Source organism: Terrapene carolina, unplaced genomic scaffold (genome assembly GCF_002925995.2).
Source record: "Terrapene carolina triunguis isolate 2854851 unplaced genomic scaffold, T_m_triunguis-2.0 Scaffold192, whole genome shotgun sequence".
In the NCBI taxonomy this organism is placed as follows: domain Eukaryota; kingdom Metazoa; phylum Chordata; order Testudines; family Emydidae; genus Terrapene; species Terrapene triunguis.
This window is the reverse complement of record NW_020664543.1, coordinates 3,448,220-3,473,277: the sequence shown is the minus strand read 5'-3', so window position 1 is coordinate 3,473,277 and position 25,058 is coordinate 3,448,220. Positions and strand designations below refer to the sequence as shown.

Here is a 25,058-nt window from a genome sequence, read left to right as displayed (position 1 = left end):
CACGTCTCATAGACAGAGACACCTAATCGAGATAGAAATCCACCACTCCCCCTTTGGTGATTCCTTCCAGTGGTTAGTTCCCCTCGCTTAAAATTTTGTGTCTTCGTTCTAGGCTGAAATGATTTAGCTTCAGCTTCTAGCCCCTGGATTTCATTCTTCCTTTAAAGCGGTCAGCCCTGCTTTCTACATGATCAACAAGCAACATTTAAAAAAGGGCTCAAGTCTGACTTCTCCCCTTTACACTACCCTCACCGGCTAGCACACACCTGGATACACACACGCAGGCAGGGTGCTAATATTACCCATCAGCCACCGGGAGGGGGGGACATCTCCCAACAGCAGAGTTTTGAATTAAACATGCTGCCTAATGAGTTGATTTTATTAGTTTGCGAATGCACTGAGAACTCATTATCAAAATAAACATCAATTCATTTCACCAACCCCCCCCCCCCCCCCACACACACACACACATCTCAACAGCATTGCAGCTGTAAATTAACTAAGTGCGACAATCCCTCCTGCTGCAGCCTCCTCCCTCCCCCAGCGTCTCTGCTCTTCTACAATTTACAAAATCAATAGGCGCTACAGGTCCCCTCTTGAAGTTTACTCCTCACCATGCAGCGTTGCTAAAGTAACAGAGCCCTGAGCAGCAACCCCCAGGCCCTTTGCAAGCTGGAGGAGAAGGCAGAGCCTGCCTCTCCTGCGCCTTTCCTTGGGGGGCTTGTCCTGGGCTCCCAAGCAGGAAGAGTGCTGTAGCTGACGTGGTCCAGGTTACAGGGTCTGGCTAAGTACCTTGTGTGTGTGTGGTGCAAGAGGGAATCTAAGTTGGATCAGCAGCCGCCCGGCCCTCCCATGCAAGCTACTAAATTCGGAGGAGACCCAGGGTCAAGTTTGCCAACTGCCCCCGAAGTTCCGGGCAGTCTGGATGTGGGGTTCGGAGCTGGGCTCCCCTGAATCTAGGATCAGCCGTTTGCAAGAGAAATGCTTCTTCGGAATAACTTTAGCAAGCCCTTCCCAGAGGAGTGCCCCCACGCATTACCGCCATCCTCCCACTCTGGGCCAGGGCCAGGGCCGGGAGAAATGCCCCTGCCCGTCAGCTGGAGAGGCAGTCACGTCCCTTTGTTCACTCCACTGGAAGGTGCTCAGGGGCCACGCTGATGAGGGCGGATTAAGGATCTACATGGAACAGAAGGAACCACTCCCGGAAACACCAGAGGCTGCTCCCTCACTCCCCCAGAGTAACCCAGCTTGCAATCCCCACAACATGCCTGGCCCCGGCCGCACACGGCCATCTCCCTACATGGCAATGCACCAGCCCTCGATCCCTGCTCTAGCTAGGGGCAGTGGCTGCTGCGGGGTGGCCCGGGCTGGAAAGAGGCTGTCCAGACACTAGAGAAATTCCTGGGTGGATGGGTGGGGTTGTCTGTTTGCAGAGGAAAGGCTGATTGTAACAAGCTGGCGAAGGGAAGAAACGCAGGGGCCCCTATGGCCAGCAGGAGCATCCCGAGCTCATGGCAGTGCATCGGCCAACGGCCCCCCCTCCGCCCCTCCCACATCTGACTGGGGGGTTGAGAAGTTAAGCGTGAAGCCGGCGGGACAGCGGGTGCATTGTGATTGTCTGCACACTAGTCTCCCTTTGGAAAGGATGGGCTAATCCCACTTTATCCCCCTTCATGACTGTCAGCTGTTTTCAGACATTCAGGATGCGGGTTTCTGAAATCGGAGCTATTGTGTCCACCCCCGACCACCCCCACCCCCCCCCACTGTGTCAGTCAATAGCACCAGCAGGGAACGGGCCTGTCTTAAATCCCCCTGGAATGGCATTCCTGCCCACCCCGCGTTGCTAATTCCGGCTGGGAAGGCAGACCTCGCCGAGGCCCCGGGGGTTACGCCTACAGCAATCCATGCAACAGCCCTGGGACGAAGTGAGTGTCCATGAGCGGGAGGTCCTAAGCCCCTTCGCTCCTTGGAACAAGAGCGCTGGCTGCTACTCCGTGGGCTACACATCCACCTTAAAGCTGGAGGAGTGCTCAACTCTGCTCCGTTCTCTGCCCGGCGGGTGCCCCCGACCCGCTGCCGGGCTGGGCGAAGCTGGGGCTCCCTGCGCTGTGTGTAACTGCTCATTCGGAACCCGCCTGCCCTGCATCTTGCATCACACAAAGTCTAGAAGGACCCCAGCCCCTTCCGCCCTGCGACCGCGGGCTCCTGTCCCAGGGCTCCAGCCTGGCTCCTGCCAGCACTAAGCGGAGTCACATGGGCACAGCAGGCCCGGTGATGGATGAGGCTCCTGCACACAGCCGGGCTTATTCACCCTCGTCCAACCCCGGTCAGCACCGCAGTCATAGGCCAGGCTGCTCCCACCTCGCACAAGAGGGAGTCAGACACAAAGAATCCAAATCACGCCCCACAGGGATGGGAAGGCTGAGAGGAGATCGGATTGCTCTCTATAAATATATCAAAGGAACAAATACCAGGGAGGGAGAGGAATTATTTAAGCTCAGTACCAATGTGGACACAAGAACAAATGGATATAAACTGGCTATCAGGAAGTTTAGGCTTGAAATTAGACGAAGGTTTCTAACCATCAGAGGAGTGAAGTTCTGAAACAGCCTTCCAAGGGGAGTAGTGGGGGCAAAAGACATATCTGGCTTCAAGACTAAGCTTGATACATTTATGGAGGGGATGATATGATGGGATAGCCTAATTTTGGCAATTAATTGATCTTTGACTACTACCGGTAAATATCCCATCACAGGCCATTGGGCATGTTAGATGGGGTGGGATCTGAGTTACTACAGAGAATTCTTTCCTGGGTGTCTGGCTGGTGAGTCTTGCCCACGTGCTCAGGGTTTAGCTGATCGCCATATTTGGGGCTGGGAAGGAATTTTCCTCCAAGGCAGATTGGCAGAGGCCCTGGGGGGTTTCGCCTTCCTCTGCAGCGTGGGGCACGGGTCACTTTCTGGAAAATTCTCTGCACCCTGAAGTCTTTAAACCATGATTTGAGGACTTCACTGGCTCAGACACAGGTTTGTTACAGGAGTGGGTGGGTGAGATTCTGTGGCCTGCGTTGTGCAGGAGATCAGACTAGATGATCATAATGGTCCCTTCTGACCTTAAAGTCTATGAAAAGGAAGGGGAGGAGGAGGGGGTCTGACTAGCCCTGGATAGATTGCGGGGAACGGCTCCAGGAGCCTGAACCAGACCCTTGGGACCCCCAGCTCAGCTCCCGGCAGACAGGAATCTAGAGCTGCCACTAGTGGGTCCCCTTGCTGGTTAGTGGAGAGATCAAGGACTCGTGACCCCTCTCCACCCCCCAACAGGGGGGGCAGCGTAGGGGATCTGCTCCTGCTGGACCTGCTCTGTGGTGGTTAAACCCAGCCAGTCTGCCCCTAGAGCCGGCAGCCCGGCCCCCCTCCCCAGCGGTGGTAGTGCTGGGGGAATGGAATCGGCAGCGACGGAGAAAACATGTGCTGGAGCCGAAGGCTCGGCTGCAGGTTTGAACTCCGACGCACCGTTCTGCTTCAGATGCCCCAGCCTTGGCGAAAAAGGGAAAGCCGGGCCTGAAAAGGGACAGGGGGAGGGGGGTCAAGGACAAGCATGAACAGAACACTCAGTCATTGTGCAGCGCGGCGAACTCTTCCCAGACACCTCATTAATCCTCCCTGCCAGGTAGCCATTATCCCCAGTGCGGTGCTCAGGGAGCAGGACAGAGGGGTTAAGAGACGCGGACACGGCCGTGGTGGGAGTGTCAGCGCGGGATTCGCACCCACGTGCCCCTGATTGCCAGGCCCTGCTAAAGTCTCTCCGCCGGGGAACGAGGACCCTGCAGGGGGGTCTACGTACATGGCTCACATAAACAGCGCCCCAGGCCTCAGCTCCACTAAGCCAGAGCACAACTCGCCTTGTCCAGACTTGCGTTTTAGGAGGCATTACATGGAGGTAGCTAGCAGGATGCAGCCTTTACATACTAGTCAGGATAAAGCCAGGGCATCTTGGGGGGCACCTGGGAGGGCCACAAACTAGAGATTCTCAGCCAGCAGCATGATCTGTAGGTCAGCGCCCCTTCAGAAACACCAGCGCCTGCAGCTTCCACGCTGGAGCCGCCTGGAGAGGAGCGGTAGGACGCCGGGGTTCACGAGAGGTTAATGTCCCAGTTGGAGAAGGCTTCTTCGGGGGAACATGGGAACATAACCTAGTGCTCAGAATGGCAGGCGGGTAGGGCGAGGGTCAGTCACCGGCACGGCCCCAGCTATTGAGTTCTGGGGGTCAGGAAGCCACGTGGAAGGTGGGTGGCCCAAATGGTCACACCGATGACCCAGACCAGAGATCGAGCCCAGCTTCTCTCATTTTGGGGCCTCTCTCTTCAAGCTGCCCCTGACAAAATCAGGAGCAGCGTTGGGGTGTTTGCAAATCTAAAGCGGCGGGCGGGGGGTGGGGGGAGAGAATTTGGGCCTGTCACCAAAACACAGCCAGAGACGACAGACTCGCAGGTTTGCAAGAGTCTCCTTCAGTTAGCGCCAGCTACATTTCATAGATGCATCACGTGGATGTTGCTTTTCTCAAGCCCTTCTGCCCCCCTCCCCCCCGTTCTCCTCCTCCTTCGCCTAGCAGAGTTCCTCGTCCCATGGAATGCCCGCTCGTTAGACAGGAAACCTACACACAAACCCCCACAAAAAAGCCATCAGTTAAGGGCTCTAAAAATAGCGCTCCACTCCAGCAACTTGTTCTGAGTCATGAATAAACTAATGCTGCTGGACGCCCTGCCCTCGCCCCTGCTGCTCGGGCCTCTCCTGGCTGGCAGGAGAAGCTGGGACCCAGCTGATTTGCAGCCCTGTTGGCTCACCAGCATCTAGCCTGGTTCTCCTCCTCGTGCTCCGGGCACAGGTGCCACACACCTGGCACAAGGCCCAGCTCCCATCTGCCAAGGCAGCAGAACCACATGCCCATTGCCAGCCGCGTGCGTTGCTGCCCCGGGACAGACAGAACTAGCCTAGGAAAGCTCTGGAGCGGCTGTGGAGGGGTTTTGTTCCCCCATGCCCCACAATAACAGAGCTGGTCTCGTCCCTGCTTAGGGAGGGGCCAAAGAACATCCACCTATAGGGCAACAGGTGGCATCTGGACGAACTCGCTGCAGACACACGCCAGCTTCTGTCCCCAGCTCGCAGGCTCCAGCCCCGCTGCACAAGGGCCGTGCGCTGGAAGGGCATTCGGGGTAACGGCCTGCAAAGGAAATGCCCAGCTTTGGAGCGCTGGCATTGGACACGGGGTAGCGTTTGCCCAGGCGGGCTGTGCAGTCCGAACACTGGGCCTGGCCCAGCCAACGGGTGCAGCTCACGCTGGATGGAAGGTTCAAATCTGGCAGCGGGGGAAGGGGGCAGCAATTCTGGCCGATAACCTGGAGTAAGAGCAGGGAGATGCTGCTCACGGCTGGGCGCGATGCTCGATTAGACCTGTTATGTGCACCGACCTCCAACTCCTCCTGTCAGGGATCTCGCGCAGGCAGTCTGGGCTAGTGGTCACAGCTGGGCTGGCATCCATAAGTCAAGGATAGCCCCGAGGCAGGAGTCAAAGAGCCAGGATCAAGGGGCAGAGTCCGGCTGGGGTCGGAGACCGGAGAGCACAAAGCGAGCTGAGGTCTGGCGTCGCAGCAGGCCCGCGGTCTGCATGATCGCCCAGAAAATTCCTGGGCAGCCACCAGGGTTAAACAGTGACCCTGGTGGGCCAACCAGAAGGTCACGGGTGCTGCAGCCCTGGGCTCTTTGGATGGTACTTCCTGCAACACCTAATCACCACAGTGCTCTTTGGATGTGTCTCAGTGGGGCCTCCTGGGACCATCAACTACCCCAGGCTCCGCAGACCTCTGGTCTAGTCCCACGGATCCTTCCCATGCCAGGCAGACTCGGATCCAGAAGTACTGCTTACGTACGGCGCTCGGGTACCACGGTGCAGTGAGTGGCGAGGGAAGAGAAGGTCCCGCATCAGGCGGCTTGCTGCAGTAACACATGCAGCAGACTCCAGCACATCCCGCCGCATTGCCTGGGCATTGCTGTGCCCAGGTTTCAGACAATGGCGCTCGAGACACAGCGGCGAGCTGGAAGGGGGCCCAGTGAGCCGCTTTGCCTCCAGATGCTTCATGCATCACAAACATTCTGGAGCAAAGCTCTTCCAGGAGCCAACGCAGCACTGCCCTCCGCAGCTGGGAACAGCCCATTTGCCGCAGCCGCTAGCAAAGCCATTTCTCCATCCGAGCGCCCGGGGCGCAGAGGGGAACCGGCCAACTTTTCTGGACCAAAAACCCGGCGCCGCATGTGGCATGGGGAGGTCTGGCCACACGTGATTCAGGGCAAGCGCTCAAGGTTAGAGGAGGGAGGGCTCTCAGGTAGTCACCTCACCGAGCGCCGTAAAAGGCAATTAGCGATCGCAGCTAAAATTAGATCAATGACTTCCTGCCGCTAATGGTCGAAACCGTCAAGGTTTCCTTCCCTTCCCCGGCTCCGAGGAACGAGGCATTTTCACATTAGGGCTGGGAATGATTTATGAGACAGAACTGAACAAGGCGCACACACACGCGTGCACACACACACAGCGCCCGAGCAGCTCAGACTAAACCCCATCAGTCTCCCGCGCTCCTGCAGGCAGCATTGAGCGGAAGAGGACACTTGGTCCAGCTGCTGAAGTCCTGGTTCAGGCCTCAGGACGCCTGGGTCCCAGTCCCAACTCTGGCACTGACTTGCGGGGTGACTTTGGGCAAGTTGCTGCTCCTCTGTGCCTCAGTTTCCCCCTCTGCATCAATGAGAGCAGGGAGGGTTACAGGGACTAATGCTTGCAGCTCCAGAAGCGGACAGGCTCATCTCACTGGAGGAATGCTCCTGTTTAACCCTTTCTGGTCTGACCTGATGTTTTTGCAACCTGGAGAATAAAAACCATGGAGCAGCCGAGCAATGGGGGGGGAGGGGGGGAGGGCGACTCCCTGGGGCTCCAGAGGGCGGGAATGGCTCTCCCAGCTCCTCCTCCATTGACAGCACTTCCCAGGCAACTGACAAAGCTCGTCCTCCTCTGGGGCACTGAGCGCTCTCCCCCACTGGGAGCTCCCCACTCTGTCCGACCCCTTCCTCTCTCCAGCTTCGCTGGGGCCTCCTCGCCACCTTGGCCAGCCAGGGCTTGGCGCGGTGCGCAGGCTCTCGGGCCAGGCCTGCGGGGCGGTTTGGGGGGATTCGGGGTCGCCGGGTCGACATTCTGAAGCATTCTAGCAAGCCCCAATCCGTTGTGTTTCTATACGTGTCCCCCACCGAGGCTGCTTGGACAGGGGAGAAAAACCGGCAGATACAAGATCTCTGCTCTTCACAATTACAGTCTGATCTGGCTGCTTGACGTCATAATCCCGTTTGGGACAGTGCTCCTGGTTGCCGTGGGGATGATGCCAGGGTCCCAACGGGGGAGAGGGGGGAGCATGGGGCAAGGGGTTCTATTTAGCCTGGGCAGTTTTTGCTTCAAGGCCAGCAGGCCCCCGCAGAGCTGGGGGAAGAACTGGGAGCCGGCGTTCCCAAGTCCAGGGGAATCCAGCCCCTGCGTTTTCAGAGTGCCGTGAAGATTTCACACACACGCTGCCCTGGGCCCTTGCCAGCTGCCAGCACCAAGAAGGTGTTTGCCAAGGGCTCCTCGGGCTTTGCCCAGCTGTGGGCTGCGTCGGCTGCTTGCCAGGAGGTGGCACCTGGCCGACAAACTAAATAGTGCAGGCGGCAGCGGCCCTTGTTCGGAGGAGACGGCAGTTCCCACCATGCAATTCTCTCTCTCGATCAGAGTGGCCCCCAGTGGAGACCCTATAGTCTCCTCTGTATCAAAGACGAGGCGGCCGGCAGCCCCCTTGGGGCCCTGCTGGGCCCACCCAGCTGGGTGCTGGTTCTCCTGGCCTCAGCCGTCACCACGGGCCAGAGAGAGCAGGGCAATGGCAGGTGGGCTGCGGCTGAGAGGTTTGCTCCCAGCTCCTGGGTACCCTCCGGCGGCTAATTCCATGTGCTCGGAGCCAGCTGTTCCAACCCAGAGAGAGTACAAGAAAGGCTGGACAGCGCGGGGACAACACACCTGCTGCTGCTGCTGTCACGTCCATAGCCCCCCACCCTTGTCTCCCTCCACCCCCAGTTCGCAGGATCAGGTTACCGAGTTCCCAGCCAACTCAATCCCCAGCCAGGACTTTGGCAGCAGCAGCATTCCTGAGGGGCCCGGGAGGAGGCTGCCCAACTGGCCGGAGGCAGGTGGCCCACAGCAGGCTACTGAAAGAGGGGCCGGGAAGGAATGCAAAGCATTCTCCGGCTCGCTGCTCCCAGCGGCATGGGGCGGCTTTGGGGCTGCAAAGTGATGCTCTGACAGCGCCTTCCACTCGGTACTGAGGCCTTTACTGCCTGCTGCAGACCTGGGGACTCTGGGGCAGTAACTCCTGGTGCTGAGATGCCCCCTCCTCAGACTGTCCAGCCACCCCAGAAGCAGCAGCGCACAGCGGCTCCAGAGGGAGCAGCGCCCAAGCCCTCCGTTGCCCTAAGGACAAGAGGGCTGGTAGAGGAGGGCTGAAGGGGAACCCCTTGTCCCTCAAAGGGCAGAGAATTTAACGCAAGCGAGGCAGCTCTCCCGGCCTCCCCCCGGACCCAGCCCAGGGTCACACGGACACAGGAGTCAGCTCCACTGGCCAGCACGTGACTCCAGGAGCCGGCCCGCGGGGCGAGGTCACAAGAGAGCCGTGGAGTCGCCTGATGCCCGGGCTGCAGTCAGAGCGCCCGCCCATTAGCCTTGCACGCTGGGAGCCAAGCAGCCACCGGAGCTCTGCGGGCGCTTTGCTTAATTGCCCGCTCGGAGAAACCTGCTGGAAAGCAAACCGCCTTCCTGCAGGGCGCCCTGGAGCGCGGACCGCCAGCAGCAGGGTGACTCCTCTCCGCGCGCAGCATCGGCCCATCTGTTATCCTGCCTCCTACGGCACGCTTGGGCACGCTGCTCTCCGGTGCTGGCTCTGACTGAGACGGGCTTTAGTGTTTGGATGCAGGGTTCTGGTTCGGTCCCAGCGCCAGGCTGAACAGAAGGGTTCCTGCCCTATGCCCAGCAGACAGGTAGTCACTGCCTGGATTCCCTGGACGGCACGCCCCTTCACCGGGGCGAAAGGGCATGAAGGAATGCCAGATATGTCCGGCTGGACGGACCAGAGCCTGGCTAGCAGCACTGTCCCTGGGCCATGCAATGCGAACAGCTGACGAGCCCGAGAACCCTGCAGCCCAAAGCAGCGCCCCCTAGAGGCAGAGCCGCAGATCCTGCATTCAACCAGCACAAGGTTTTAAGCTGTATTTGGTGAGTATTCTGCTCTGAAGTCTGGCCCCCACTCCCAGGGAGAGTCATTCTCCCCTAGGCCTGAGACTAAGGAGCCTACAGAGACAGAGGCAGCCCTGGGAGGAATTCCCAGAGGATGCTTGGCAGAACAGTCCACATACGTCTGAGTCCCAAGTCAGCCTGGCCGCCTCCCTCCTGTCCCCAGGCAAGGTGCATCTCTCCCAGGAGAGGGTTCCCTGCCTGCCTCCGGGAGCTGCTGTCTGGCTGGAGGCTTGAGAGATCCCATGGCGCTTTCCAAAGTCAGCAGACGGAAACCCTCCTTTTGCACCCCCTTCCCGAAGCAGCAGCTCCCAGCGCCCCGGGCCGAGCTGCATTTGCCCACGCGGCTGGTGTCCAACCCGGCAAAGTGGCAAGTGCCCCGCGAGAGCCGGAGCGCGGGAAGCGCTAGGCACTCGGGAGACAAGCTCTAATCCCATGCTCCCAACTCCCAATCGTGTCCTATCGTGTTTCCAATGGGGCCCCAAGAGCAGCCCCCGCTTTCTCCCTCTTGCTCGTCCGCCACCTCCGCCCACCCGCCTGTCACATTCCCTTGGCTTCCTCTCTCTTCTGTGGAACCCCGGGAAAAAGGGGCAAAGTGCACCCAGCCCGGGGGGGGAAGGGAGCTTGTGGCAGAGCGGCAGCTCCCTTTCGTGGCTGATTTCTCTTCATTAGTGCAATCACATCAACACTGACAGCGGCATATTTATTATGGTCCCAGCCCTGACTGTTTTCCACCCAGCAACGCGCAACTTGATAATGAGCTTAGAGGGCAGCTCTGCTAATGACGGGTGCACCCAGCCCGTTCCGATAGCTCCATGCTCTGAGTGGGGAGCTGGGATCTCGCTGGCCAGCGGGCTGCCCTCCGAGGGTGCGTGCATGGCGCGGCGGGAGAACAAAGGTGTTGATTGTTTCACGAGCCCGATCGGCTGAAAGAGGATTTCACTGCTGCATAGTTCGGGCTCTGGCGTACGCGGCAGAACCCGCCACACGTGAGGCCTGCCCTCTGGAGTCCAAGATCGATTCAAACGGAACAGCCCTGAGCTGCCGAGAAACTTTAAAGGCAGCCCAACCGCCACTGTTTCCGTAGGCCCTACGGCAGGCCCTGGTCTGCTCCCACAGGGTCGACCAGAGAGCAAGCACAAGTCCCCCCATCTTATGCCAATAAGGAAACAAAGAGGAGAGCAGCGTTGGCCTGGATGCCATGGAGTGAGGTGTAGGGGGGGAATCTCAGGGGATGTGCCCTAGAAGAGGCAGGGCTGGTAAGGGAGCGGGGATCACTACAGAACTAGCGACATGGACACTAGACAGGCCTCGCCCGCTGTGTGAGTCATGCACCTGCAGCTTCCTATCCCCAGCACAGCTGCCAGCAGCACTCCTGGGTATTTCCCACCCAGCGCTTCACTAAATAAATACAGGAGAAGAAATCCACGAGGGTTCCTTGCTTCCTGCAGGCTCTTACTCCAGTCGAGTGTCTTTGGCCCCCGATCTATGCGCAAACTCCAAAACAATGGGGCTGCAAGACCAGCTTTTGATTTAAAAATATGGGGAAGCCGAGAGCTTTCATCAGCTCCAGGTGGGCGACCCCAAGACTCCCGGCTACCACGCTCGATTCCCAAGTGCATCTTCTTCCTACACGCCAGGACGCAGCTGCCCCTTGGCTCCTTTGTTTTGAAACATTACTGGGCGTGCAGCAGGAAAAAACACAATCGCCCTCTTTGGTGGGATCAGGGCCGTGCTGGCCCCCCTGGAAACGGGCTGAGGAGGAGACACGGACATTTAGGGGAAGAGTTGCTCGCTCTTAAAGCAATGGCTCAGAATGGGCTATACAGGGCCCTGCAACTTACAAGGCTAACTGCAGCACTGGCAGCTCACCTGGCTGTATTTTGAGGGCCACTCACACAAAAGCTCGCTGCATTCAGAGCGTGAACAACAGAGGGTCACTCTGGCAACTTGCAAAGGGCCCAAGGGTCCAGGCCTAGCTGGCGCTGAGCAGAGCCAGCCCGCAGCACCATCCTTCTCAGTGCCAAGCGGCCTCTACAAATCCCACCGTGCAACGCAGCCTGGCCTCTGGGCTCGAGAGAGGGCGCTGCACGCTGGGACTCGCGGTCTCTGGGGGCTGCACCTCCACGCCAGGAGAGCGTTTCAGGGCGAGGTCAGCCAGCAGCTGTTTTAAGCAGTGGGCGCGGTAGGAACTAGCCCTCCAGCCTGGCGTGAGGTGCACGAGACAGACTCCTTCGGCACGTTGCCCGGGGGCGCTGGCTGATGGAGGAAGAGACGGGAGGTATTTCCCCATGACTCCTTAGATACAGGAGTCACCCTCCAGCCCTGCTGCAGCTGGGCCCGCCTCAGTTTCCACGCGGTCACCAGAGGCTGCCTGAGCAGTGGCTGCAGATGGGCTGTGACGCCTCACATAACACGCACCTCCGGCATGCTTGGATCCGCCAGACATTATGTACCGGAGCCCACAGGCCGCCTCGGCAGCAGGGCATCAACCGTTGGGAAGGCACCTTGCAGTCTGCGGTGTCACACTCTCGCTCCTGCCCCTCCACAAAGATAGAGGGGAGCCGTCAAACCACAGGCATGAGAAACGGCCCAGGGTGTCCGAGCACCAGCGGGGCGGGAGGGAAGCCGGCTATCCCAGCTGGATACTTTCAGGGCCTTAGAAGGGGGCAGAGAGAGTCTTCAAAAAGGCACTGCCAAGGGGGTTTGATTTTGAATTACCCAGGTTCTTATGTGAAGCCCATCCCCATGGCATCAGGTCAGCTCTCACGGGAAGGATGGACGAGCCGGTTTCCGATCCCAATCTGGCCACAGCCTCAATTCCATGCACCCACTCCAACCTGGACACAGTTCACAGCACGCACGGAGGTCAGAGCTCAGACAGTCCAACCCTCCCCCGATTGCTCCAGCTACGGAACAGGGGTGCAAAACCAGAGGCAGGACTGAAGCCCCTTAACGACGCTGCCTTTCCTGCTTGCACTTGGCCCACGGACGCCTGGTCTGCCTCAGCCACCAGCTGCGTCTCCTCCCCGGAACTGTAACCTGGCCCTACCATCAGGCCGGCTGCTTGCCAGGAACAAGCCGGAGAGCAACCTGTGCAAACGCAGCTCCAAGGGCTGAAAGCAGCCGCACGCTGCCCTCGGCCGCCGTTAATTTAGCCCATTTGCTTTCATATGTCGCCAAGTCCAGAGAGCTTTCCCCTGGAGTTCAAAGCAGCCCCGGTGCAGAGGAGCGGCTGGGTTTTATTGTGAGTGTTGAAAGGCCTCTCGCCTGTCCTGCTAACCCTCACGGCTGTAACAACAGCCCCGCGCGTCAGGCAAGCTGATCCGGTCTCCCATTCAAAGCCAGAGCTTCTGCACTTGATGTTTCCTTGCTAGCCGGCCTCCACCGCTTCCCTTAGCCCACCGCACCAGCCGCGCAGTCTCAACTGAGAGCCGAACTGCGCACACCCCACCAGCGGCCCAGCTCCAGTCCACCGGAGAACACCCTACAGAGCCGTACAACGTTAGGCGCTTAGTCCCAGGGCTTTGGAGGGCTGAACAGCTCACGAAGAAAGGTGGCTCCTAAACACAGAGGTTGTGATCAGACCACTTCATCGTGGGCTGGCTCAGCTTGTCTCTAGCGGTCCGAGCCAGAACTCCTGGGTTCCCCTGCAGCCTCCAACGCCAGCTCTCCCATGCTTCAGGGACGTTCTGGTGATGGCCACAGAACAGCCCAGGAGAGGGCAGGGGGGGGGCATTTCCATCCCTCTTGCCCCATGGCTGTTTAGGTTGATAACATTAGACGGCTTGCAGCGATGTCTCCTTGTTCACCCAGCCCCTTCCATCCTGAGCAGAGCGCGCAGTGGTTCAGAGCCACACCGCCAACGCCCATCGCTGAGGCAGCTGGCCTTGGCTGGAAGCAGCGTGTGTTATAACAGCAACGCGGCAGGAACGCGGACCCAGCTGGAGCACACAGGGACTTCCAGGGATCGTGCATCCGCTGGACTTGCCTTGCTGGGGTTCAGCCAGGGCTCCAGGGTTCACACCGCTGGCTCCAGACAACGTCCTGCTGAAGGCCTGGATTTCCGTCTCATCTGAAAGGCAGCACCTCTGACGGCACAACGCCACCCCCGCTCGCTTGGCCTGGGGCATGCTGGGTTTTCCTGGAAGTCCCCCCCCGCCCCAGTCCGAGTCCTGACCCTGCTTAGTTTATGAGCTCTGAGAAGAGGAGGGCTGCAGGCCATGCGTTTACATTCCAAAAAACCCCCTATTAAATGCCTCGCGAGGTCACGTCAATACTAATCGGGCCGCCGTGGCTGCCCGCTGCTCAGCGGGGACTGACAGGAGCCGCGTGCTGGAGAGGTGCATTAGAGTCTCTCTAGAATCACTGCATCATTTCTCAGATATTTACACAGCGCCAGCCACCACAGGCTCTAGTCTCTCCAGAGTCCTATTCAAGTCCGCCAGGCCGGCCGCTCAGGCTAGTGCGAACACCGGGAAGGCGAGCACTCCAAGCACAGGAGTGGGAGCCAGGACTCCTGGGTTCTAGGCCAGGCTCCGGGGCGCACTGGGGGACTGAGAGCAGCTCGCTTATCCTCGGTTTGCCCATCGCTGGAGAAGGGCTCTTACTCCTCAGGGGCTGTGGGTTTGCAAAGGGCTGCAAAGAATCATGCCCAGCAGCTGTCTTATCGCCCCCGCCCTAGGGGAGCGCCGCCTGGCGCCACATTCACCCTGCAAGCTCACTCACTCGAGTGGATGCCACTATCCTTGCCCACGCTCCATCCCCCCACGTTAATTACTGGCATTTTTCTGGGGGTGCGAGCAGCCAGCATCCAGCTCTCACCTCCAGCGCCTTCCTCTGACGCCCGCTGAATGGCGCTGCCTGGCGGCCGGATCCCCATCAGTAAGGCAGGGGAGCCGCTTGACCCCGCTCCATCAAGGCCCCGCACACCCTCCCCAGCTGTGGTGCTGAGAGAAGAGCCAGTGTCCCTAAGCCTAGGACATTGGTTACCGGATGCCTGGCCACGGGGACGCCCACTCCTCCCCAACGCTGCCAAGGATGCCCTCGCTCGGGGCTCTCCGTGCCCTGCCTTGCGAACGAGCCCGACGGCCCCCACCCCGGGCTGGTGCTGAGGGGGACGGTGTCGGTCAGGATTGGGGCGCGCTGGCAGAGGGGAGGGGGCGTTAATTTACAGCTCCCCTGACTCAAGCCACCACCCTTCCATCCACAGGGACCATGTCACACGTTTGCACGCGCTACATACACGCGACGGGGATTCGCTCACTCGGGAACCGCAGCTACGAAGGGCACCTCCCTGGGACCCAAATCGTGATAAACAATAGTAAGTATGGTGCCCCTTTGCTTTGCAGACATGGGCTTGCTAAGCCTCAGGCCCCAGGGGGTAGGGGGCAGAGAATGTCCTCCATTTTTACAGGTGGGGAAACTGAGTCACAGAGGCGGGGCAGTGACTCACCCCAGGAAACTCTACATCCAGCCAGCCCTGCTCAGCACCCCCTGGCGCCATGCCCAAGGTGCTCCCTTCACCAACATGGTGCCCACTAGGCCTTCATGCCCCTGCAGCCAGTTATCCAGTGTCAGATCCCAAAGCGCTTGCCTGGGCGGCACTCCTGCTGTGTCCAGTGGGCACTCTGCCCTGTTGGTTTATGGCCTATGCACTTGGCTTTGCCAAGACAGGCCATGCCCCTCCTGTGACCCCGGGCTGCTACGTACAGCGGTGGAACGTCAGATGAGGATTACGCTTCTCTTGTTACAGCTGGGGGGGCTGAGACCAAAAGAACCAGAGAGACACACCAGCCTGGAGCGGCTCTACAAGGTTACAGACAGTGGCCCCGTGTTCCCAGCCACCCGAACGACCCCCCGGCTCTGCTCGAAACCGAGCTCCCCCCCAGAGTCATTAACGGGCTGCGTTGCAGCCAATAATATTCCCTCCCCTTACGATTATCGTATCATCAAAATTTCATGGCCATTGCAGGCCACTAATGGCTTTCTAAGCAGCATCAAATTTTAATCGTCCTGTCTCCTCCCTCACCCCCTTCTTCCCCGAAAGCCACTTTTCCTCCCTGTGCCACTCCGCACCAGGCCAGCGGCTCATGCGCCCGCCCACCTTAAATCAGCGATAGCGCTGCAAGGAGGGGGCCAATCCGTCAGGGCGGGGGCCGCGATCCGGCTGGGCAGCAGGGCCACTGGCGCAGAGCGGCCTCTGGCTGTCGTGGAGACTGGATCGGTGAACGACGCAGCCGGCTGGGCCTCTCCTGGGCACGCTGGGCCTGCCAGCTCAGTACAGTACAACCCTCCCCATGGCACTGAGGGGCCCAGACGGGCATCCCCTGGCAAAGACCCACAGGGGTCTGTGTGTGGGGGGGGGAGGGGGGACAGAGAGAAGCATCAGGGGCACAAGAGGGCTCAGCCTACGGGAAATTGTACTAAGCAGCAGCAAAAAAAATCGATACGACGCGGGAGGATGAGATCTCAGTCTAGCGGGAAGCGAAGCTGAGGAAGGCTGCAAGCAGCAACCCCATCCCTGCCCCGGGGGACGGAGGAGCCCGGCGCTGATCGGGGGTAGGGGGCAGCGCCAGAGTCAGGGGGGTGGGGGGCACCCAGTCTTAGGGCAAAACCAGGCACTTGCCAGCTGTTCTGCTGCACCAGCGAGGGCGGACAATCGGCCCTTACGCCAGCTGTCCGAGGGCCCAATCGACCAACCCAGCGTGGCAGGGGCAGAGGAGGACGCTGCCTCGTGCGGCAAGCCATGCAAACCGGTGAGCGCAGCCCAGCTGCTGAAACCTCAAGCACCGAGACGGGGCAGAGCACATGGCAAGGGGAGGCGCTCAGACTATGGCAGCCGGGGCCAGGCAGGTACCTAGGCAGTGAGGCCTGCTGGGGAGTCCCCCCCGGTCACCTCCTCCTCACGTGCATCCCCCCCACCCCAGCACAAGGGGCTGAGCCTAGTGCAGCTCTAGAGCCAGGAGGCTGCCGTGCGCAACAGCGCCTCCCCATGGGCGCGGGCGGGACTGCAGGCCAGCAGGGAACGCAGCTTCTAGGCCAGCATCCTCCACAGAGATCCACATCCAGCAGCTAAACAGTCTCCATTTCACGAGCAAACTGGCTGCATCGCAAACCGGCCGCTCAGCCCGGGACCGTCAGCTGCCTCTGCTCAGGCGAGCCCAGGCATGGACCAGCAAGCAGCAGGGCAGGTCAGGACGAGGCTCGCTGGCAAAGCCACGTACAGGGCCAGCTAGCCCAGCTCCAACTCACGGCACGCCCGGCCCCAGCGCCAAAGTCACAGCGCCGTTTGAGGGCCGCCCCTTCCCTGCAGGAGGGGGAAATCTCTCCCCTTCGGTGTGGTACTAACCTGCCGGCCGGTGCTGATCTTACACAGAGGAACCTGCCTGCTGGGGGGTCCCTTCACCCAGACGGCAGGGCTGGTAGTGGACGCTTTGGGGGGGTGCCTGCCCGGTAACTGGGCTGGGTGGGAGAACGTGGGGCAGGGAGGCGTTCGACAGGGACCCTTCTGCCTGCGACCCTGGCCTCGCTGCGGGCATAGCTGGTTCTACCCAAATCACCCGACTAATTCCGATTACTAACTTCCTGAGCCCCATCTGCCTCTGGGTGGCAGGGGAAGGGGCCTCTCTCCCCCCTCCAGTTCAACCCCGGTAAAACAAGCGGACCCGGAGGGCAAGACATCGCAGTAGCCCGGAACCCTGCGTGGAGCCAGACGGCTAGGCGGGGGCCGGAGAGGGGGTAGACCAGCAAACATGGGTGTGCAGAGCCGTGGGGCGGCCCAAAGCCCGTGAATGCCAGAAGGTGCCTCAGATCCTGACTAATAAGCCCCTTTAGCCGGGGAGCTAGTCTGGTCTGCCCCCCCGCAACCCCACCACCAATCCTGTCTGGAGCCCTAAATCCTCCAATCCCTTGCAGGCCTGACCGCAGCAGTTTAAATCCAAAGAGTATCTTTGCCCTTGGGAGGGGTACCGCTGCTCCCTCCCCCCAGGACTGGGTGGGAGACAAGTCCCCATACAGGATTTGTTCTTAGATCAGCAGGAGGGGGGTCTGGCAGGGCTCCCTGCTGGATGGAATCAGATGAAAAGTTGAAATTTGCAAACAAATTCCCCCCTCTCTTTGCCCTCCCGCCCCCAAATATTTTTTAGTGACATTTTGAAACATTTGACATCTTGCCAGGGGCTCCACCACGTCAATCAGCCACAGGCTCTATTGCCCCGCCCAGCTGCCCGGCCCCGGCTGTTTCCGACAAGGCCTTTTGAGTCCTGGACAAAAGAAACTCTTGGGCCAGGAAAGGCTTGACAAACCAAGGATCGGACGTCCCCAAGGTGAAAGCGTCCCCTAGACGGGGAGACTAGGGGGCTCCATTTGTTGCAGAGCATCAGCGTGCCCGGAGCTGTACAAACACAACAAGACCAAGGCCTCGCCCCAGGGACCTTGCCATCACAGCTTCAATCCTGCAATGGAGCCTGGCACTCAACAGGGCTCCGATCACAGGGTCACGGCCTAAGTCCAACTCGGAGCTGCCACAGGAGGCAGAGCAGATGCATCCTACGCCCTTGTCTAGCGCAGCTGGGCAAAGCCAGGCGGGGGGAGGCGGTGCAGAGGCATTCCATCCAGCACCCCGCTTCTTCAGATCTGTGACTGATTAGCCAGTGCCGAGCGCCGCATTCTGCTGAGTAATTAGCGAGAGGCCCTAATCAATAAGTTATTTTTTGCCGCGGGTAATTAATAATGACATGGCACAGCCAGGCTATAATTAAACTTTCATTCCCTCTTCCCCAGGTGTCAGGGTGTCTTTTGTTTTAGTGACGGCCGGTAAGAAACTCTTCACTCCTCTTTCCCGGGAGCTGGGACGGCAGAATCAGCTGCCGGTGCCGGGAAGCACCTCTGAGGCAGGAGCGATCCCTCTTTCAGCATTTGAGCGGTTTCACTTTTTCATTCTTTTCCTCCTTTGCTCTCGCTCTATCGATCCGTCTTTCTTCAGCTGGCTGAATCGACAGAGCGCACACAAAAGCACGCTGCTCACCTCGGCTCAATAGGAATGTGCGGCGGCCACCCCGCCTCCACGCTTCCCACACTTGGGTCTGGGGGAGCTTGTGGGAGCACTAGGGGGCTGAAAGTCCCTGATACAGGTGGCAATTGACCCCCCCAGCCCCAGAGCACAGGGTGTAGGGGCACACACAGCAACTCGCTACGCTGCTCGGTTATTTTCTTCCATCGTCAAACGTTATCGAACAGAATTTGGTGCCCAGACACAGCCCCAAAGAACAAAGGCCTCGGGTTCCTGTGAGAACGGGTATGGGCTCCCCCACACACCACTCATGATCCCGAGGGAGGTGCTTCCTCGCAGGGAGAGGAGTTCTGTCTCCCTGGATCATGTGTTCTTCGGCTTCTCTGCCCATCAGGGGCCCGGCTGCTGTCAGCTACTCCCCGGGACAACCCGGCTTGCTACGTAGGTGGATGCGAAGCAGCCATCAGCTGGGAACAACCACGGCTCCACTTCACTCCATCCCCGGGGCCCACACAGCTCACATGGGCAGCACCAAGACTGGGAGCCTAAAGACGCGCCGCTCAGCCCCGGGGGTCCCAGTCAAGGTAAGGGAGTGCAGGCAGGCGAGATTCAGCCAGGCATTGCCCAGAAGGGCTCCAGCGGGCATACGAGAAGAGCCTGAAGGACACGGCACTTTGCCACCAGAAACGAGCCGAAGCCGGAAGCCCAGCTCCAAACCCCTTCCGCTGTGTGTTGGGCGGAGGGGGGGAGAGGGCCGCTGCTCAGAGCGGAGCGTCCGGCATGGTTCTGGGCCCGAGTCGGTGGGGAAGAGCAGTTTCCAGTTCGGATGCGCCTGGCATCACACAGGGTTTGGCCCAGCCGCGAGCTGAAGAGTCAGACTGTGACCTTGTGAGGTTTCTCCCACTTGGAACCAAACTCTCATGACGGCTTGCAGGGTTTTAGTGGCTTCATTCCCCAACCTCAACCTCCCCTGGATCCTACACTGCCTCTCTTAGCCTGCAGCGTGCCCATGTTGGCTCCAGCAGGACTCCTCCCAGCAGCCCCCACTGGAAATCTGTACATACCTTGGAGCTGCAGTTGCAGTCTCTGGGGCCCAAAGCCCGCTTGGGGGTCTGCTCCAACAGGCTTCCCTCTCCCCTTCTTCCAGCTACACTCCCAGTGCATTGCCCTGGGCTTCTTTACCGGCCTCTGGGGCGAGTAAGGTGGCTTTCATCCCTGGCAGCGCTCCACTGCTCTACGGATGCTGTGAGGTTACCCTGTGCTCACAGCGCGAAGGAGATGGCAAGGAACAAGTCTCTGCATCGGGATACCGCTACACCCAGACCCCTGAGCAAGCCCCAACTAACCCAGCTCCAACCACCTGCTAGTAAAAATCCAACCCGGTCGCAAAGGGCCAGTGCCCCAAGAGAGCCCTGCGCAGAAAGGCCAGTGCCGCAGACAGCGAGCGTTCCCCCACACGGCCAGGCTCTCCTCTGTCACAGCTCAATGACCCGGCAGCTGCCCTGGTGAAGCGCAGGTATTTTGGACGGTTACTGAAGTATTTTAAAAATAAGGACTGTCTAAGCCTCACAGTCAAATTCTCTCCCATCCCTCCCCCAATTGTTCTATTTACTGAAGCTCACACGTATTTATACCAACTCGTCCCCGGAATTAAATATGAAAAGTTCAATTCATTAAACAATAGGTTTGGGGGGGGAAAGGGGAAAACCAAACAAACAAGCAAACCCCCATCACCACTTTTGACCCAGACCCGTTTAAACAAGGCAAAACTATGCACCTAAACCCAACGTCACGCTCTGTACAGAGGAACCCCCCAGAGCCCTTAAAATAAACAGGAGGCAAGTTCATAATGCCAGGAAATAGTTCCAAAGGCAAAGAACAAACGCAGCAGTAGGGAACCTGGAAGACAGAGATTCAAAGACACGGAGATGAGAAACTCAGAGAGAGAGTGAATCAATCAAAGAGACCTTCACAGCTTCTGACACAGGGACTGCCTGTATAATATACTGCCAGTTTATATGTTATGTTCTGAACTTAATTACTGAGAAATTATAGCGCCGGTGCTAAGGAGAGGCAGTGGATGGGGAGTTTGAAGCCAGGGGCAGAGAGGGCTTTGGCTCCATTTGCTGCTGAAAACGATGGCTATAAATTTAGAGGGAGAGTATATTATAGCCCTGGAATACTGCCTGTCTCAGGGAGGGGTTCAGAGGCCTCCTTACCCACCCGCATCCCCTTCTACAGGCCGGATCCAGTGCAAGCGACCTCCCCTTGTCAGAGATTCCCCAATCTGTCTGATCACACCCAGCACACCCATAACCTGGGGCAGGGGTCGGCAACGTTTCAGAAGTGATGTGCCGAGTCTTCATTTATTCACTCTGATTTAAGGTTTCGCGTGCCAGTAATATATTTTAACGTTTTTAGAAGGTCTCTTTCTATAAGTCTATAATATATAACTAAACTATTGTATGTAAAGTAAATAAGGTTTTTAAAATGTTTAAGAAACTTTATTTAAAATTAAATTAAAATGCAGAGCCCCCCGGACCGGTGGCCAGGACCCTGGCAGTGTGAGTGCCACTGAAAATCAGCTCGTGTGCCGCCTTCGGCACGCGTGCCATAGGTTGCCTACCCCGGACCTGGGGGATGCTAAGTGTGGCTACAGAGCTGTTTAGAGTCAAGCAGTAATACAAGATCTCAGGCAAATCTGTTACATGATCAAGATGCTTTAACACACGTGTGCATCCCATGTACCTTCCATGGATGTACAACTGCGTACATCAGACACCCTCCTCCTTTCTATCCCTCCCTATCTAGCTCAAGTCCCACAATCTCTCAGTTGCTGGCGCAAGGGGTTCTCCTGGGCAGCTCCCACCGCCCGGACCAGCCATCCCATAGCACACTCTGCCTATAGATTCTCCCCCTCCTTTGAAGCCTGGGCTGAAATCATACGACATCCCCCTTGCACCTGCAGAGAGAGAGACTCCCTAACTGTTACTGGGATGCAGGCAGCCCAGAAGATGCCATGCAAATCCAGCATGCCTAGGCAGGAGATGAACCCCAGAGTTAGCAGCGTAACCCCTGGATTCTTCGCAACCTAACGTGGCTGTTGAGCAAGGAGATTCTGTACTTCCTCAAAGTCCTAATTAATGAAAGGACAAAAGGGCTCTGCCAGCGAAAGCCCCCTTTCCCTTCAGCCTGGCCTTCCCAGCGTCCAGGGGCTGGCATTGCTCCGCGCTCGTGAACTCGCACTGTACCTTGGAGAACCAGACAACTATTTATACAGCCCGTTCAGATAACCGAGGCAGCTGAAAATAGGCTCCACAACACATAAGCATCCTGGAGGCGATTAGCTTATCAGAGGGGCTGGCGCTGCCCCTAGTATTAGCTCACGGAGCATTGCCTCGAATCCCCTTTAAACTGCAGCTCTAATTTACTTACATTACTGCAGCTCAACGGGGTACAACTCCAGCCCGGGGGAGGGGAGAGCGGGGGGGGGTGGACGGACGGACAGTGTAGGAACACAGATCGCAGGCTAGCCTTTTAACACCACAAGCGTGCGGCTTCTCAGCAACCGGTGGCAAGCTCAAGCCCCCAGCCTCCGAACGGGGCCTCTCGAAGCAAGGGGTGGAAATGCATTCCAGGGCGGTCACCCCGTCTAATCCCAGTATGCACAGATGGTTAATCTTAGCAGAAGCCTCATAGCACGGACACAGGAATTCAAGAGCGGGAATAGGATGCAACAAAGGCAGTTGCCATCCACCTACCCAGCAAGCTGATGTAGCATTTTACTGCACAACCCACCTTCCCCATTATAGGTATTTATAGCTCTGCCTTCCCTCGCCCGATGCCTCCCTTCCTGCCCCTATACGGTTTCCATTAAGATTCAGCCTGCCTAACTGTCTGTGCCTGCTAGGGCTACCGTTTCAGCTCTGCCTGCGCCGCTGCTTCTCTCTGAACAAGACTCTGCTATCAGGAGCTGCCAGTTCTCCCCAGACCTTGGAAGAAAAGAATAAAGTTGGGTTGTCGGGGGTCCCCCCCCTCCTTTCACCCCCTACCTAAAGGAACCGTAATAAGCTTCCAGGGTTCAGTTGGCCACATTCTCCTGTCTCCTGAATGTAAATCTCTCCTGGCTGTATTGTTATCTTGGCAGGTCTTGAGATAGGAAGAGAGAGAGAGTAAGGTGCTTGGGAGAGATACACACAATGTAAAGCGGCTCCCAGTCATTTCAAGCAGCTGTTTGGATAGCTAACCAAATATCCGATCCCTTTCCAAAAGAGCTTCTGAAACTTTCCAAGGGGTGAGCTCTGGGGAGGGAGAGAGGCAACCACCTTCCTTAGTGCACGGCAAGGGACTTCTTCAGTTCCACATCAGACAATCAAATATTCAAAGGTGCCTTTTTCGAGTGGCTTTTTCTCCAAGCGTGTAGCCCCCTGGAATGCCCAACTTTCTGATTCCAGCCACGACATCCGACCAGGAGCCTGCTTTTCAGGTCATGGCTGGCGTAAACAGGGCTTCGCAAATCAACACTTTTCTACAGATACATCTCCACATCCCCATACAGTTCGCTGATTTCACACAGCTAACCATTTCATGTGACTGGAACCAGATAGAAGGGTCTGCAGCCTGGGGAAACGGCCAGTGCGCATCTACTCTGCATGGCATGTAAGCAATCAACTAAGGAAGCCAGCCACGCGAGGCAAGCTCTGGAAAAGTGTGCGTAGGGCAGGGTTTCATACCCCCCCAAAGCCATCATATGGACAAGCTTTGCCTTGCTCCTGCTGCTACCGCTATTAACAACACGCCCACCTGTAACCAGCTAGAAACCTTATCTTCAGGCAACAGATTGGAGGACCTAGGGAGATGGAGGTCACAGTTTCCAGTACAAAGCCAGTTTGTTTAAACCATTAAAGACCAGCATACATCAGAAATCATTATCTATAGATATATATACACACAGAGTATACACATTAACATACAACTCCTCCCCAGCAGGCACACTTAACTCCTAAATAACACCAAGATTTTGGGGGACAGGAGGAATAAGGAGAGAGAAATCACAGGTTTCACACGTTGCCCTATTCTGCTCTCTTGCTTCCTCTCAGCTGTCTGCAGGAGCCCCAAGCACACTCGATTCCACCCTACACACTCAAATTTAAAAAACCCCCAACACCTTTGACCAGGCCCAAGAGAGCAAACCCAGGGCTCTGCGGGGCACAACCTCCTGTCTGGAAAGGGCTCCTCGGCTCAACATTACAAACGTTGCACCGGGATTTCATTTTTTGACGGTTAGTCACAACCTGGCTGGCTAGCTCTGAGCCGGGCAGAAAGATGCGTCTCCCCCACGCCACCCCCACCTGGGGCCTTTATATTCAAGTTGGGTTTCAGGTTTTTTTTTAAAAATTCTCTCTTTTCTCTTTTCCAAATCTTTGTGGCTCCAGTCCCAGGACTCTGCAGCCGGCCCCCCCATGTCTCCTTTCCCTTCCCTCTGAGCTCTTGATTTATACCCACAGTCTCCATCATGCAGACACAACTTTCCATAACCGGTCGCTCCTCCTCTCCATCAGCCAGGCGAGGTCCCCTCCTCCTTCCAGAATCAACGCAGAACATTGTTTAAAACAAGCCCCGGGACCAAACCCTGCCTGGACAAGAAACTCAAACGCCTGGGGAAAGGGGCACGGGGAGGGGACATCCCCAGAGATTCAATCAGCACATAAAAGAGACACCTCCACAGAGCGGCTGAGCACGGGGGGGGGGGCTGCGCGTCTCTTGAGCTTTCGGTAGCATCAAAGTCAATCCCACAATTAAAAATAATGAACCATGCAAAAGCAGGGCTCGGGTTTCCTGAGCGCTCCCAGGCCGCTCCATGCCCAGTGGGGGCAGGTCTGGAAAGGGCCCCCTCTCCTCCCCACCCCCAGGGTCGGGCCCCCTCCGCTTTACCTTGAGCCCCGGCGCCGGGGGTCCCCTGGAGAGCGAGGAGGATGCACAACAGGGGCTGCCAGCGACCGCCCCCTGCCATGGTCCGCGGGGGGGGGCCGGGAAGGGAACTTTCCCCGACTTTTATAATCCTTTCCCCGGTCCGCGCCGCCGGCTCGGGCTGCTCCTCCCGCCCGTGCAAAGTCTCGCTGGCTGCGGCAGGCAGGCTCCTGGGGCGCCCCGAAAACCAGCCGCCGACCCCCGGGGAAGGGGGCGATCTTAAGGGAAACGGCCCATCCGCGCTGTCCTCAGCCGGCAGCCGGCGCCGCCCAACCACCGGGCGAGAAAAGGCTCCGCTCCCAGTTCCCGAGGCGGGTGTGTGTGGGGGGGGGGGGGGGTCTGGACACGTAGCCCTGCCTTGACTTGTCCGCACGAGGTCCCGCCTCGGCCCGGGGCTCGGCACCGCGGGGATCCCCCGATTGCTCCAACGGGGGGAGCACAAGGTCCCCCCGCGCCCAGCCCCCGCTTCGCAGGGCGCCCCAAGATGGCAAAGCCCCGGGGCGTGGGGAGCCCCCCACCGCTGACACGCGGCAGTTTTATCCACTCGTGGCGAAATCCGCGCTCCGCATCCAGCCAGAAAAGTTTTTTTGGGGGGGGAGGGGGCTGGGATCCGACTGGGGGAGGGGGGCGCTCCCCCTTCCCCCCTCCTTAGCCCGCTAGCGGAGCGATCCCCATGGCCGGTGGCTTCGGGCTTTTCCTCCTGCCACCCGCGCTCCCGGAGCCCCGA

At 58.4% G+C, this 25,058-nt stretch overlaps 1 protein-coding gene across 1 annotated transcript in view; it reads right to left on the bottom strand.

The window, feature by feature from the left end:
* Positions 1–24,628, bottom strand: part of SDK2 (sidekick cell adhesion molecule 2) — a 153,492-nt gene extending 128,864 nt beyond the window's left edge. Inside the window, exon 1 of the mRNA XM_026654563.2 lies at positions 24,296–24,628. Coding sequence (XP_026510348.1) covers positions 24,296–24,374 — 79 coding nt within the window. The 5' untranslated portion in view covers positions 24,375–24,628. The remainder of the gene's footprint in view (positions 1–24,295) is intronic.
* Positions 24,629–25,058: the final 430 nt, after the last annotated feature.